The 16,693-nt window shown below is 37.6% G+C and overlaps 1 protein-coding gene across 2 annotated transcripts in view; it reads right to left on the reverse strand.

Moving 5' to 3' along the window:
* The window catches only part of LOC107565994 (bone morphogenetic protein 7-like), a 47,593-nt gene extending 31,372 nt beyond the window's left edge, over positions 1 to 16,221 (reverse strand). For both annotated transcript variants that reach the window (XM_016251345.1, XM_016251343.1), the window contains exon 1: positions 15,527 to 16,221. In XM_016251345.1, the coding sequence (XP_016106831.1) occupies positions 15,527 to 15,926 (400 nt within the window). In that variant the 5' untranslated portion in view covers positions 15,927 to 16,221. The remainder of the gene's footprint in view (positions 1 to 15,526) is intronic.
* Positions 16,222 to 16,693: the final 472 nt, after the last annotated feature.

The raw sequence follows: 16,693 nt of genomic DNA on the forward strand, positions 1-16,693 counted from the left end.
ACATCTTGGCCACAGCCGCTGAAATCACATTAGTCAAACACCTTGCAGATCTTTCAAGTTCTGAATGAATGAATAAACAGCAACATAATTACATGCTATAAACCAGGTGTTTTTCTGAGACCAAAACATCATCCAGAGACAACAATATACACCTTTCTTTTCGTCTCGTAAATATGCATGCAAATGTACAGATTAATAGCGTAAGCTAACACAGAAACACAAAATAAACAACAATCCACATTAGCAAAGGTCCCTATCACACACATCACAGTCTGTTTGCATTGTACTGTTGCACTGTTGTTACTTAGTTTAATTAGATCCAGAAACGCTTATTCAATTAATGAAAGAATCCTGTTTAGCTCCAAGCTGCCTGTGGTTTAAGCATTTCCTAAATAAACTGATGTAACATTTGCCGTTTCCATTTTTCAGACTAATTTGACACACGTTTCAGGTCATCATAAACAATGGCTCGCAGTTATTGCTCAGCTTTAGAGTAATGTGCTTTCATTTGGCTCATTAGCGTGTGCTAACATCCTGTGATGCATTATGGGGTTCTGTGTACAAAAAGATCCACACACGCATGCAGGAATACATGCAGATATATGGACACTGTCACAACATGTCACACTTAGACTTTTTTTTTCCCTTAAACAAATGATCTTTTCTTGTGTTTTTTGCGCTGATAGAATAACAAAGTTTCTCTTTGTAGAAGCTTTTTCATTTTAAAAAGTTCCTCCAAATGAAGTGCAGATCTCAGGGTTTGGTCTGGCATCAGTTCAAGGAGGCAGGCATCTAAGCACAAACAGTGCTACTAATACATCCTTTATCTCTGGCTCTCTTCTCCTCTCCGCTGTGAAGAGTCGATGAGTTATGTATGAGTGTGTATCTATGTCTGTGCTTGTTTTCTGAAATGCCTGTGTTCGGTTATCGGGTCACTGGCTGGGTTTTTGCAGTCTTCTGGACTCTCTGCAGTGTTGAGTGAGTCTTAAAGGGATAGTTCACCCAAAAATGGAAATTTGATGTTTATCTGCTTACCCCCAGGGCATCCAAGATGTAGGTGACTTTGTTTCTTCAGTAGAACACAAACGAAGATTTTTAACTCAAACCGTTGCAGTCTGTCAGTCATATAATGGAGGTGAATGGGAATCACGGCTTTGAGAGTCAAAATAACATACTCAAACAAAACCAAATATAACCCTGCGGCTCGTGACGATACATTGATGTGTAAAAACACGAAACGATCGGTCTGTGCAAGAAACTGAACAGTATTTATATAATTTTTTACCTCTTATACACCGCAATGTCCAACATCTGGTGCGTGACGCGTGTACGTGCTCTGGCATAGAAGACATAGATATATATAAGTAGATTCCTCATTAGTGACTGTTTCTATGGGCCGTGGGAATCTACATCTATATATGTAGATCTATATATATCTATGTCTACTATGCCAGAGCACGTACACGCGTTACGCGCCGGATGTTCCATTATATGACTGACAGACTGCAACGGTTTGAATTAAAAATATTAGTTTGTGTTCTGCTGAAGAAACAAAGTCACCTACATCTTGGATGCCCTGTGGGTAAGCAGATAAACATCAAATTTTCATTTTTGGATGAACTATCCCTTTAAGTCTGTAAGTCTGTTTAGAAACTGAGTCGAAAATCTAATTTCTATTTATTGCTAAGGTACATTTTGTATATTTGAAGCAGCATTCTTTATAGTCAAATTAAAAATATAATATAATAATGTAATTTAATAATATTTTGCCTGCATTTTTTTTTTGTTTTTGTTAGCAGGGCTGATTTAAAAAATATTCAAATGAATTACCTACTGTATGTTGGGACTACAACATGTATGGGAAATTATGTCAAAATTATGAGATACTACATCATAATTATGAGATAAAAAGTCAAAATTGTGATACTAATACAATTATGAGATTAAAAGTCAAAATTAAAGACATAAATCAGAATTATGAGATAACAGATTATAGTTAAGACATGAAACATCTAAATTATGACAAATAACAAGGTTTTTTGACTAAATAGAAATTATGCGATAAAGACAAAAATTGCATAATTTTGTCATAATTTCAACTTTTATTGCATGATTATAACTTGGTACCTTATAATTTCACCATTTTGTCACATAACTTCACAAAAGTTTGACATTTGATGTCATAATTAGGATATGTAATTTTAGAAAAAAAATTGATATTTAAAAATTAGCAACTATGCAACAACATGAGTAAATTCATTTTTATTTTGGGTTGAATTATCACTTTAAAGACACTGTCAAGCTTATTAAACAACTCAAAACTGACATCAATATTCCTCTCGGTTGTTTTCCACATTCTTCTTGTCCTTTTTTATATTGTGTCGACTGGACTAAAGAAAACAGCTGTGGAACCTTTTGTTGTGATTTTTCTGATATTTCCTAGCACAGCAAGATCTGCGGCCTGCTTCTCTGTAACAATGCTACTCAATGTTGATACTCTGGAGATGTGTGAGGGGGCAAAACAGAACTGAACTCTACAACAGACTAACAACAAACGGGCAGGTTGCATCTCTCCTCACAAAGAGAAAAGAAGAGTGAAAAAGCAACAAAAGTGATCAAACAAATGCAAAAAAGAAATGCATTAAACACAAAGCAGCAATCATGATCTCCAAGTGGTAGAAAAGTAGCACTTCAGTTCCACAAGACAACATGTCACGGCAAGAGTACTAATCAAACTCAACAAGTGAAAACAAATTCTGTCAAAAACTTCCCTTTTATTTGGTGCCAAGCAGGCCGATGGGAAAATATTCTCCTAATAAGAGGTAATCTTCCTCTCACTCACTCTCTATTGTTTGTTATAACTTCCAAGACCTGTCCATCTGCACCAGTCACATCAACAACCAACAAACACTAGCTCTACACAGAAGGAACTGACATGTCTAGACCTACAGTTTGTACACTTTGAAAAGAGTGCTGGAAAAGCAGTGCTGCAAATTAGATTGTGTGTGTGAGGAAACAGGGACAGAAAGAGGTGGGGGGGTAAGAGTGTGTGTGTGTGTGTGTGTGTGTGTGTGTGTGTGTGTGAGGAAACAAGGACAGAAGGAGGTGGGGGGTAAGAGCATGTGTGTGTGTTTGGACTTTGAGCAGATAAAGTTCCCCACACAGCTGCTTTGGCCAGCAGATGCACAGAAACATCTGTATTAACCTCTGGCAGTGTCCCAAGGGCAGCCCGCTGAGAGCAGGAATGCTAGGAAGGCCCTTCCACAGAGCCAGAGACGGAGAAACAACAGAAAGAGGCACAAAGAAGAAAGGCATTAGAAAGGAAGACGCTCTGCTTAATGTTTTAGCATTTAGCAACAACAGCTATGCCATAACTAACCATCTCACATGGCACTTTAACGATTACTCTGAACATTTATGAGCACACGTTGAGCCAGCTATCCAGTGAAGACTGGCCTGATATACAGTAAAAGTGATGCATTTTACAGTTTTGTCTGGTGGGCTTGGGTTAAAAACATTTATAATCCTTTTAAGTGGAAAAATGGAAAATCACGTATAAATGGTCCCGCATGATTCTGTGCCGAAAGTGTACTACATTTCAGTGGTTTGTCCTGCAGTGGAGCTTTAGAGACACATAAGCAAATATTGAACTAAATATGGATCTGTTAGTCTGGAATCTTCATTTATTGACACATAACTGATTCAAACATGCAAACCTTCCCTTGTGAAAAGAAAGTACACTTTAGCATACCTTTTAAAAAAGAGTACTTATTATGGAAGTAATGTCATTTAAAATAACTGAAAATTATGTTTTCAGACACTGCATTTTTAGCGCAATTAAAGGGAAATGTTTTATAGTTTACATTTATACTAAGTGCAGTTAAATGAACTTATGAGAGTTTGACATAATCAAGTAGGACTTAAGAACATCTTTATATGAAATTTCATAATTCTATTGTCTGTTGAAATATGGTTAAAGGGATTTTAATGGGATCTTAAAAGGAATTTTAACGTGATCTTAGTTCACCCAAAGATGAAAATTACCCCGCTTCACTTCAGAAGGCCTTTATTAACCCCCGGAGCCGTGTGGAGCACTTTTTTATGATGGATGGATGCACTTTCTTTTGCTTTGAAATCTCGACACCCATTCACTGCCATTATAAAGCTTGGAAGAGCCAGGACATTTTTTAATATAACTCTGATTGTATTCGTCTGAAAGAAGAAAGTTGTATACACCTAGGATGGCTTGAGGGTGAGTAAATCATGGGGTCATTTTCATTTTTGGGTGAACTACACCTTTAAAGTGTACTGAAAAATGACAATAATTTATGCTAAATTATCAAAAATATACTTCAATGTAATTTCTATTGAAACTTGTATATATTTAAATATATTTCTAATGATGAAGTTGAAATTTAGAGTATTCAAAATATATTCAATATATTAACTTACATTAATGTAATATCAGAGTTCTTTACATGTGCTTTAGTGTTAGTCAAAGACACATCAAATAAGCGTATTTCTTTAAAGCACAACAAAATATTATTAAAATATAATGATGTACTATGATTTATAATGATAATGATGTACTTTTAAACTTTTAAAACGTTTAATTTGACATTATTGCAAAGTGCACCTTTTAAAAGTGTACTGTGTTAAGAAACACTTTTTATTTCATTAATATTATATTAGTTTAAAGTACACTACACATGCACATTTAATACAATTAAGTGCACTTCTTTTCATAAGAGTTTAGATACAAGCCCAGATTTTAGTTCAACTGAAAATGAAAGTTCGGACATCTTTTAGTCACAATCATGATGTCCCAAACCTGTATGACTTTATATCTTCTGTGGGACACAAAAGGAAACCTTTAGCAGAATGATCTGTTGAGCTCCAAAAAGGACAAAAAGCACCACAAAAGAAGCGCAAACAAATCATTTGGTGGAGAGACAGATTTGAAGTAAATTTCAGACGTCTCCTCTTCAGAAATCTGTGTTGCTTTAGAAATCTTGAACCTTTTGAAGCTCAACAGTATGAATCAACTTTCGGGACATCTTTTAGTCACACTCATGATGTCCCAAACCTGCATGACTTTATATCTTCTGTGGGACACAAAAGGAAACCTTTAGCAGAATGATCTGTTGAGCTCCAAAAAGGACAAAAAGCACCACAAAAGAAGCGCAAACAAATCATTTGGTGGAGAGACAGATTTGAAGTAAATTTCAGACGTCTCCTCTTCAGAAATCTTGAACCTTTTGAAGCTCAACAGTATGAATCAACTTTCGTTTTCACTCTGTGGAAAAGAGCAGCTCGGACGTTCTGCAGAACATTTTTATTAACAGCAAAACAAAGATATGATGTGTTCACTTGTGAATGTGCATTGAGTCAGATGCCTTTTAATGACAGCAAATTGCTAATCCTAACAAATTTACTTATTATGTCATGCTTCCCCAACAAAGCTTCTTATTACCTAGCCGCTATAAAACATTACTGACTGCCAGCCATGTGCCTGGGTGTCCACAGAGATCTACATGTGTTTGTGTGTGTGTGTGTGTGTGTGTGTGTGTAAAAGCAATGTCCAGAAGGATTAACCATTGTTGTAGTGAGAGACTCAAGAGAGTTTGTGCTCTAACAAGAGGCTCACTTATATATATATATATCACACACACAAACACAGACATGTGTCTGCTTTCAGCGAACCTCAGGAGACAGCTCTTTTAGACTCACAACAAAAGGTTAAAGCAGTTGAAGGTTAAAACAGTTTGACTGTCATGTAGTAGAACGTCTAGGATTCTAATTTATTCAAAAATACATGAAATTCATTCATACAATGAATTGAATACACCTCTATGAGTGTCTAAATTTAAATTCATTTTTAGATATATTTTAGGGCATAAAGCTAAAAAAAAAAGTTTGTATAATAGCATAAAATAATACAACTGTCCTAAAATCATAATGTAAAAAAAAAAAGAATAAAAAAAAAATGATTATGTAGTTAGAGCTACATTAAAGTGATATTGAATATTGATATTTTTCTTACAAAAACGCATCGATTCGCTACAGGAGGCCTTTGTTCGCTAACCCTTTAATACGGTTATTTTCTTGTTTATTACTGTGAAGCTGTAATCTGCATCATATAAATCGCTATATAAATAAATGTGACTTGACTTGACTATTTCTTAATCACCATTGTCCGTTTCCTCTAAACATCTGCTAAGTATTAATGGTAAAGCACGCAAGTTCATTCACCTTTATTCACCATGATCGGATGTGTGGCTCATGTTGCCAGGAGCGGTGTTTGATTTTTATGAATCCTCCAGAGACTGTGATGTAAATGTGGCCTATTACAAGAACAGGAATCAATTAGAGGCTTGATAACTGAGAAGCCCTCGCATCAGTGTGGTATTAAGTCTCTCTTCCTCCCTCCCTCTCATCTATCTATCTCTCAGAGATTCCACTAGCCAGAGGATCGCATGAGAGCGAGCTGTGACTAACGCTCTCAATAGCACATTAGCGAGGCTGAGAGACGGAAAACAGACCCATAAAAAAATTGATGGGGTAATGACGTCTCTTTCTCGTGGCAGGTAGCAGACAGGTCATTTCCTCAGCCGACGGGACTCTCAGCACAGGGTCGGCTGACGTGTGGAAAGTGTTGGGGTGCGGTTGAGCTAACGGTGGGGGTCAGGTCAGGTCAAACTCATTTCACCCCTCTCCATCTTACTCTCAGACTGCTGGAAGTCTGAGCGCTCACAGAGAGAGGCAGTCTAACTCATAATAAATGAGATCCTGTTAGATCATCAGGACTAATTTCTGCTTGAAGTTTGGTTTTGACCGGACTGTTAAAATGCACCTGGATTTTGAGACACTGCAGGTCGAAGTAAAATTCTAGGTATGTCCCAGTACCTAGATAGACACCCATTGAAGGCATTTCAAAAGGTAGACAACATAATTGTGATGACTTATAAGATTCTTAACTTTAAGCATGAATTAATTAATTAACATTAGTTGTGTCTTTACCAAACATACTTGTAGTTTATTTGACAGAGAAAAAGTATTGTTGAAAAATAGTATAATATAATTGAAAATTGACTATTTTAGCTAGTATTTGTTCATGCATGTATGTTTCGAGAGATGACAATAATAATTTTTTGGTGAACTTCTTAATGTGATAGTAGATGAAAATTCTAGCACACTTTTCCAAAGAAATCTTCTGATGCACTGAAAAAAACATTTATTTATTTATTCATTCATTCATTCATTTATTTATTTAGACTGCATTGTTAATACCATACATTCATGTTGGTGCGAACAGGCCTTTTAGACTTTGTAATCAGTGATTTATGAAGATCCATTTGAGTTAAGATTGCTTAGATAGGCATTAGAAAGCAAGTCAGTTTTGGAACAGAACTTCACATTCTCTGTGTTGTTATGTTATAAAGTCCTGGTGGTGAACCCTGTATGAAAAGAAAGTGCTTTCTGCTCTTGTTTACGTCCACATAATTGAAGAGAAGAATATGGGCCATCACAACATAGGAAGAAACAAAATATTACAGAAATGACTACACAGCAGGTCCCTCTTCCACTCAGTGCTGTTTTTCAATCAGAAGCCCCTCGCTTCTTTTAGCTCTCCCGCCAATTTTCTGCACATCTTTGACTCCAATGTCTCATTCTTGTGGCTTTTTACTGCTTGGCTTCCACTAGGTGAATATAGAGGCTGAATCCTCAGAGAATTTTGTAGTGGCCAGAATTATAGTTCTCTCTTTGGAGATGCCTGTATGTGTCCTGACACGCTAGGATGGGGACATCTCACCTAAAAACGTAACTGACTTTAAAGGAATGAACTACAAAGTGGTCTGACAGACTTAGGTAAAGACCTTGATATCTGCCCTGCTTTTCATCAACAACTAAACCCCTGTGAAAAAAGATGTGTTCTTAATGGTAATGCCTGTGCACTTGTAGTGTATGTCAAATCTTAAAAGTATATTTCTAAAATCCATACTTGCAGATAATATAATATTACTGAAATAAAAGGCCACTTATTGTACTTAACTAGAGTTCACTTTCATGACTGTTTCTTAACACACATGAGTACACTTTTAAAAAGTGCACTTCGTAATAATGTCAAATTAAAAGTTGCACTTTAATTTTCCATTTAAATCATTGTTCTAATAATGTTTTATCGCACTTTAAAGTACACCTATTTTGATGTCACTTTAGACCACAGAAATTCCAAAATGACATTTCCCTTACATTCAACTTCCAAAAGTGCATTCATCTTTGCCATGTTACATTCATTTAGTTGACTAGTGCTATACGCTGTATTAACAAAAGCATTAATGGAATAAATAAAAACACTTACACTGACAAGCTACACAGTATTGCGTTCATACTCGAATGCGACTCATCTGCGATTATGAATGCGATATAGCAGTGATCTACGGCTCTGTGTAGTAAATGCCGCTCCATCTGAAAGCACGTGATGGAGATTTACTATTAATCACAGAACCGGCTTTACTGACGAGATGCGCATGACAATCACATGCGATTTATCGTGCAGCCCTAATTTTGTTTGTTGATCACAAAGTACAAAGTAGATGAGGAAAACTAGGATGCCGGGTGTATTCAAAGCGCCGCCATTACTGTCTAGAGTGCGTGGAATGGTGCGCTGTGATTGGTTGAGCGGATATATCGCATTCTGCAGAGAAGGGAGACTGGCGTTTGTCGCGGTTTAGAAAGAAAGGGAGAAAACATGACAGAATAACTCGGCGGATATCGCATTTTGCGTTAAAATTAAAAGTTGACTTTTCAATACCGACCAGATACAATACTGATTTTGGCGGAAACTAAATTTTTTTTTAAATGGCGTTTATCGCGTTTTGGAGCCAAATTCTTCAAATATACAGCTGATGGCAGCATTATTTTTTTTCATACTGTGGAAGTCAATGGCTACCATCAACTGTTTGGTTACCAACATTCTTCAAAATATCTTCTTTTTTGATCAACACAAGAGAGAAACACATACAGGTTTGGAACAACTTGACAGTGAGTAAATGATGACAGAATTTTAGATTTTGGATGAACTATCCCTTTAAGTGGATAGTAAAAAGCACCCTTAAGTTCAACTAATGGCATTTAATATAAATTTAATATATTATTAAATTAAAAAAATTAAATTTAATAATATATTTGGATTTAATTGCAATTAACATGCATTAACAAGCAATTACATGTCTGAAAACGTTATGTCCCTTAAGGTACTCGATAGTCACCATCCACTTTAATTACATAGAAAAGAGCAGCGTGAACATTCAGCTAGGAATCTACACTGTTGAAGTATTCCTCCTTCATGTGGTTTTATTTGAGTAGTATCTTGCTGAGCGTCTTGCAGAGAGTCGGCATTTCACACACTGAAAAGCATGTCCTCGATCCCTGGAGCATTTACACGCCCTCCACAGTGTTGACTTGTGTTGCATGCTGCGTGTTGCATGTTGCATTTACATTTTACATACATGCCGTAAGTCATTTACACAGCTGGGCTTTTTACTAAGGTGACTCAGAGACAAAATGTCCCAGTGCCCCGGGGTCCAAAGAAATCAGAGACCCACCCACTTACTCTACACGGGCACACTAACATCTCTGTTATCATTAAACCTAACAAAACGAGACCCTTTATGGGGCAATCGAATGACACAACTAAAGCTGAGAGATACACTCAATATTAAAATGAATTACATAAAAATAGACATTGAATATCATCAAAAGACAAAACTATATCCTAAACATTACTCAAGTCACATGCATGTAGCTCAGAAACAGCTGGCTCTATAAAACTCTGACTCAAGTACAAAGACGTTTCCTCCAATGCTACAAACAGTCACACCTGCGCTGGAATTGAAACACACTTCATTTGACAGGCGAAAAGATTCATTCTCTCAGAGCAGCGAGACACCCACATGTCTGTCGTAAATTGTGCCCCAGCCTTATGAACATTTGTAGGAATAAAGAGGGTCCGGCCATGCCAAACAAAGCTTCTTTAGAGCCTGTCGTTCAGCAGACCTCCCCACCGTGCTTTAGAAGAGTATCTGTGAAATCAGATCCACAAGTGTTGTCATAATATTTTAGAAGCAGCGAATGCCACCCAGCTTCATTCAGAAGGAAAGAGTACAAGTGATCGAGACGGAGGGTGCAAGAAGTACAATTTCTTTTCGCCATATATGAGAAACACTTTGGTCGCTTCATCTGAAAATGGTGTATTTCAACTGGAAATCTTCAGTTTGCATTTGCAGGTAAGAAGATAAGTCGAAAAGGAGCAGTTAAAAGGTGTAAATCTGTTTTAAAATGTCAATTAAGTTACATTTGCACCGTATGAATCTATTTCTCCAACTTGTGTCAAAAACATTGATTGCAATTGACTCTTCGCAAAGACAATTTGCGCTCTTCCTCCTTAGTTACTGTTGCTACGTCCGACAAGCCATGGCGCTCTCATGCCACACCTCATGTTCTCACGAAGTGAAAAATACATCACGGAGCAAAAAGGACTCTGACAATAGCATCAGGCAAGACAGAGCAGGTTCCTTCTGATATGAAACAAAGTCTCAGCTTTCAAATTTTGTCTTTTTTTTTTTTTTTTTTTTAAGAAATTCAAAAAAAAATACAGTTTTGTGGCTCTTTAATGTGTCGTGACAGATTGCTGTAGCGGCACGAGAACCGATAATCTCTTCCTCTTTACTAGTTATAGCACAAAATAAACATGAATGAACATCAGAAGGTATCTTGTTTCAACCGCGGAAAGATGCCCTGTCAATCAAAATCCCAGCGAAGGGTGAATTTACCAAAAATATAAAACTACTATAAAAACTACTAAAGATTTATACAAAAACACAAAAAATGTATTGCAGCTTCTCAGAGACTAAAAATATAAAATATGTGAGAAATGTAATAATTCCCTTCTATTTTTCTTGCTATTTCTATTGTGTTAGGGGTCAATTTGACCGACATACTGTATTTTTATGTTCAAAAATCTGCTTTTTTTTTCATGACTGCTTATCGGTGCAAATAACTACAAGTGTAGCATCTTACATTATTTGTACTTATTTGTATAGTATTTATTACTATTTGTACTTCATCTGCCTTTTTTTCCTGTTTCTCAAACCCTTGTGAGGGCAAAATGGGTTTCTCACATTTTTTTTAGTGCTGCAAACTAAATAATCAAAAACATCCTTAGAGAGATTTTTTGAAACTCAACTAGATAAAGAAAAAGTGAACTTTTCTTGGATGATTCAAAAGAATAGTCTCATTTTCGAGTAAACTTTGAGACTTACATTTCATAATTTATTTCATATTTTAGCCTTTAACAAGCAACAATGAAGGTTTTCTGGTTCTTATACCTGACTTTTTAGCATTTTTCCAAAGTGTTGCTTTTTAGCAATTTGCATGGAAACCAATGGAGGTCAAAAGTTGTATTACTTTTTTGTACAGACTTTCCAAAACATATCTATGCGCCGAAACTTTGCTTGCACATTCATGACCCTAAATGAGAAATATTCACAAACTTTCAAGAAAAAAATTAATAGTTTGACAAGTATTTCAAGCAGTTTGAAAATCGGGTGTGGGTCAAATTGACCCCAACACAACAGGAGGGTTCAATATCTGTTGTAAATATCTCTAACCAATTTGAATTTGAGATCATACAAAATGCTGCCAGTCACTGACTGGCTTGTAAGAAAGCAAAGACACAGACACTGACACTTCCATTGCTTCTGGAAAACAAACGCTCGCCTTTTCTCAAAATGCCACAGGTGAATCAGTGTATTTTTTCGAAAGATTCAAGATTCAAGATTCAGGTATTGAACTCACAAAGCAGATTTTCTGTCACAGTGAACATGCTGTGACCGTATCATGAAGACATGCATTTGTTTTAGCAAAGCCACAATGCAGATAATCAAATACTAGGGCAAATGAGCAAGATGCAATCAATCAAGATGTGCTGTGTTTCTTTTCTTTAAGGAAATGCCTGAAGAAGGCTTTTAAAACTTTGCAAGCTGCATCTGAATCCAGGGGCTTTTCTTCACCAAAAGGATCTCTAAAAGTAAAAAAAAAACCAGCTAAAATAATGCATTCCTTCTTAAAACCATTGGGAACATAATGTGCATTTCATAATTTGAAGGGATTTGGAGAAAATCATATTCCAGTAAACATTAAAATCTCTTTAGATGTTATTGGACCGCATATGGTTTCTGTGTGAACTCTTTTTGTTTTCCTTGTGTTCATTTTGCTTATGTAAAACATCTTTGTTATGATTAACTGTCAGGTTTATGGATCGCAGATTCAGTGAAGAAAGCAAAACCTTCGTATCGTATGGCATCCATGCAGTGTTCTCTGGGCCTAATGCAATATAGCAACTACGTAACCACCAGGGTGAAAATAAAGTAAATATATACAGTACACATATCTGCACATTCTTCCTGCAAAATGCCAAAGGGGAAAGTCACTGTTGACACTGTGTTTAATATAAAAGGTGCGCTGTGGCACTTCAGTTTGGTTGAATAGAGCGGCTGCAGAAGTTTGTTTCATTTAAAGCTGGCGGGTAGGGTGACAGCGGAGCAGAAAGAGAGAGAGGCCCTTGAATCTGCGATCCTCTGTGGTCAAATCCATCTGTGTCAGTGCTTGTCCAAAATAGACACAATACAGCAGTCCTCTGGATAATTACACATTTCAGAATAAGAAACACTGTCTCCTCCCTCCCTGTAGTTCTGTGTGAACTCTTTTTGTTTTCCTTGTGTTCATTTTGCTTATGTAAAACATCTTTGTTATGATTAACTGTCAGGTTTATGGATCGCAGATTCAGTGAAGAAAGCAAAACCTTCGTATCGTATGGCATCCATGCAGTGTTCTCTGGGCCTAATGCAATATAGCAACTACGTAACCACCAGGGTGAAAATAAAGTAAATATATACAGTACACATATCTGCACATTCTTCCTGCAAAATGCCAAAGGGGAAAGTCACTGTTGACACTGTGTTTAATATAAAAGGTGCGCTGAGGCACTTCAGTTTGGTTGAACAGAGCGGCTGCAGAAGTTTGTTTCATTTAAAGCTGGCGGGTAGGGTGACAGCGGAGCAGAAAGAGAGAGAGGCCCTTGAATCTGCGAGCCTCTGTGGTCAAATCCATCTGTGTCAGTGCTTGTCCAAAATAGACACAATACAGCAGTCCTCTGGATAATTACACATTTCAGAATAAGAAACACTGTCACCTCCCTCCCTGTAGTCACACACTTACTTACACACACACACACACACACACACACACACACACAAATTAGCCTTTCTCAGATTAATAATTTATTTTCATTATACTAAACAAAATATGTTCTTAAGTCTTGATCAGTATTTAAGGGGCCAGTTTACCCAAAAAATTTTACTCACACTCATGTCATTCCAAACCTCTTTCTCTCTCTCTCTCTCTCTCTCTCTCTCTTAACATTGTATTTGACAAAAACAGCCCAAATATCTTATTTTATGTCCGCATAAGAAAGAAAGTCATACAGGTTTGGAATGTCATAAAGGTTTTATAGCTTCAGAAGATTCAGATTATCACTTAGCTATCACATCCAACCCATTTTACCAATAAACAGCGATACAAATCACACCCTTAACAACATAATTGCTCTTATCGGACAATAAATCACACTTTGCATGGCAGTGTTGTGCTTGCGTGCAGATGATGACGCTTTAATGAGGAAACTAACAGGCCTGCTGATAAGACAAGTCAGGTTCTTATGAAACATTCAGGCAGGCAAAGTTAGGCGGCGTCAAAGATTACACTTTAGATGGAGGTTAAGGTGGATGACTAAAAGCTGCTTGAATGGTGACCTGGGAGCGTTCATACAAGATGTGTTGCCAAAATACCAGAGTTATTACAGTTATTGTTTTTATAATAAAACAGTGAACCGTAGCTACCACAGTGATGAAGAAAAGGCATTAATCAAACTGATATGTGTATATTATGTATCATGGTTTTACAGTAGCAACAATAAATGTTATTGGCAGAAGCTATGGTTTCCATAGTTAAGGGTCATTCCATCGTCACTGTTGAATGCAGGAGTATATGTGAGCGGCCCCATAGGCTTTGTCACTGCAGTTAAGCAAACGAGTCATGAGACGTACTTTGCACTTAGCAAAACACTTGTGCCTCTGTCAGCTGATATCATTACTGCGGAGGGAAAAAAACTGAAGATAAAGAGACCGTTGAGCTCCCAGACAGCCAACTCTGAACACCTGAACATTAGCGGAGGACACAGCTGGCACTGAGACAGCAGACGCTTGGGAATGTGACAGCGCTTTATTATCACTCCCCAATGCAAATATAGATTTGCGTCCCCCAGCATTAGGGGCTTGGAAATCATGCCAAGGTTAAGACTTTGTGCAGATAAGTGGCCTAATAAAATCAAACAAACAATGAAGGAGAGAACTATGCGTGCTATTTGGCCCAGGAACAAATAAAACATCTAAGACTCTCGGGGGGGGGGGAAATCCCCATTCGTTGGCCAGTTATTATTCACTCAGCCCTGTTATTATCTGATTTCTGTGGCAGGTCTTTCCAGTCGATGCCAAAACATGAAGAGACAGATCAATCTGAGTTTTGACTTTTATTTGAACTGACTATCAGATAGAATAGAAATATAATCCTCATAATGATGTTTCACATTCAAGCGCTGCAGTTTCATTAGTTGCTCTTTGCCTTCCAAAACAAACCACATCAGTTTTGCTTTTGGAACCAGACTTTGTGACATTGTCAAGAACATCTAAACAAACACTTAATATGTTATGCAGATTTAAATTGTTTCTTGTTCAGATTTGGCCCCAAAATATGTTTTTCTATGATATGTTCTCAATGATAGGATACAATTGGGCTAAAAAGCCCAAGGATGTAATTTTTCATCAGTAATTATAGTAACCGTAGCATGGTCTCCTTGATTTCATCAAACAGTTTCTACATATAATAACATTGAGGGCACAAATTGTTAAAAAAATGTTTGCTTTTCACTTTTATTAAGCAAACTCATGAAGGGGCCTCAACAAAATAGAATAAAATGCTGTGATTGGTGAACAGGTGTTTCGCCTCACAGCTGTTTCAATATATTGTTGAAAAGTACACAGCTGGAAGGCTCTGTTGACCAATCAGAAGCAAAGACCAAAACTATAAGATTTTTGACTGATGAGTTGACCAATCAGAATCACGTATTCCAGAGCGCCTCGTAACAAAGTTCATTAAATGGACATTTTTGTCAAAACTGAGTGCTTCTTTTTCAAATTATGTAACTCCATTACTATTGCATTATTATTTTATATCATAACACTCATTATGACCAAATAAGTGCATTTGCACTGTAAACAAGAATTTATGGATTTTTATTTATTTTAACAGCCTAATATTGGTTTCAATATAAGCATCATAGGTGGTCGCAGTTTCACTTGGCAGGGTAAAAAATATGGCACTGTCAGTGCGCTCGTGACCATCTTACCTAGATTAACAAAACTCATGACCATGTCCGCGTCGTTCAGAAAGTTGTTGTCTTGAAGGGTCGCGATCGGCGGTCCCTGAGTGGTGAAAACGGGCTTGTAGGGGTATGAGAAGCCCTCCTCGTCTGCCTCAGTGGACATGGCATTGTACAGATCCAGCATGAACATCGGCGCGGCGTTGTGCTTGCCGTGGAGGTGCGGACGCGGCCGGTGCGGTAACCCGAGGATTGACAGGATCTCCCGCTGCATCTCCCGGCGCTCCTGGCTCTTCAAGCGCCGGTGGATGAAACTAGAGTGGACCTCGTTGTCCAGAGTAAAGTTTGTAAAGCCCGTGTCTGCCAGGACGCAATATCCCCAAACGAGCGACAGAACAAGAGCGCATAAATCCAGCAACGAAACCATGATGAACTTTCGCGCAGAGTTTCACACAAATATAAATGAGCCAATCCAAATAGGTGATGACTGAAACGTTATCGCTGGTATAATTAGTTATTTTGTTCCCACATTTTGCCCTCCCTTTATTTCTATGAACGCTCTCGGATTCATTAACGCATGTATAACCTGTTGCGTTTGTTTTAAACCAATCCTTTGGGTTTCTAGAGCGCTCAACCTGTAGACGCACTGAGATACCGAGTACAGGTCCGAGTACAGATGGCAAACTTGAGGAGGAAGGAGGAGCGAAGCGGAGCTGCATAAACTCCGCTAACAAAGCGGAGAGTGGGAGGTATGAGAGGCCGTCGGGTTATCTCCGCAGATGCTTGTCACTGACTGAACTGAAACGATGGGTGGAGGCTGCTTACGCGCGTCATGGATGCCCGTTTTTAGAAATGCACCTGCGGCGACAACATTGCCCCGACGCGCGTCTCGCCGTGTAAAGATCTTGCAACATGTCAAGGAGAGTGAATTATACTGCTGTTATTAGCTGTAGTGCTGGAGATCTTACCTGAGGGTTGAGATTACAATCAGAACATCTCAAAAGCAAGGAGAGGACATTAGTTACACGCTGGCTGTAAATAATGGGAGGCTTGTCTGTTTCAGACGTGTCAAGTAGCCTACAACCGTCTGAATAGAAGTAATAAGCCGATAAAATCAAAATAAAATGGTATTGTTCAGTGCTTCGACCAAGAACGTTATAGAAATACTGTTATCATTAATCACTTTCTTATTGA

The sequence above is a fragment of the Sinocyclocheilus grahami genome, unplaced genomic scaffold (assembly GCF_001515645.1).
Source record: "Sinocyclocheilus grahami isolate Dianchi unplaced genomic scaffold, SAMN03320097.WGS_v1.1 scaffold1039.1, whole genome shotgun sequence".
NCBI classification, from domain to species: Eukaryota; Metazoa; Chordata; class Actinopteri; order Cypriniformes; family Cyprinidae; genus Sinocyclocheilus; species Sinocyclocheilus grahami.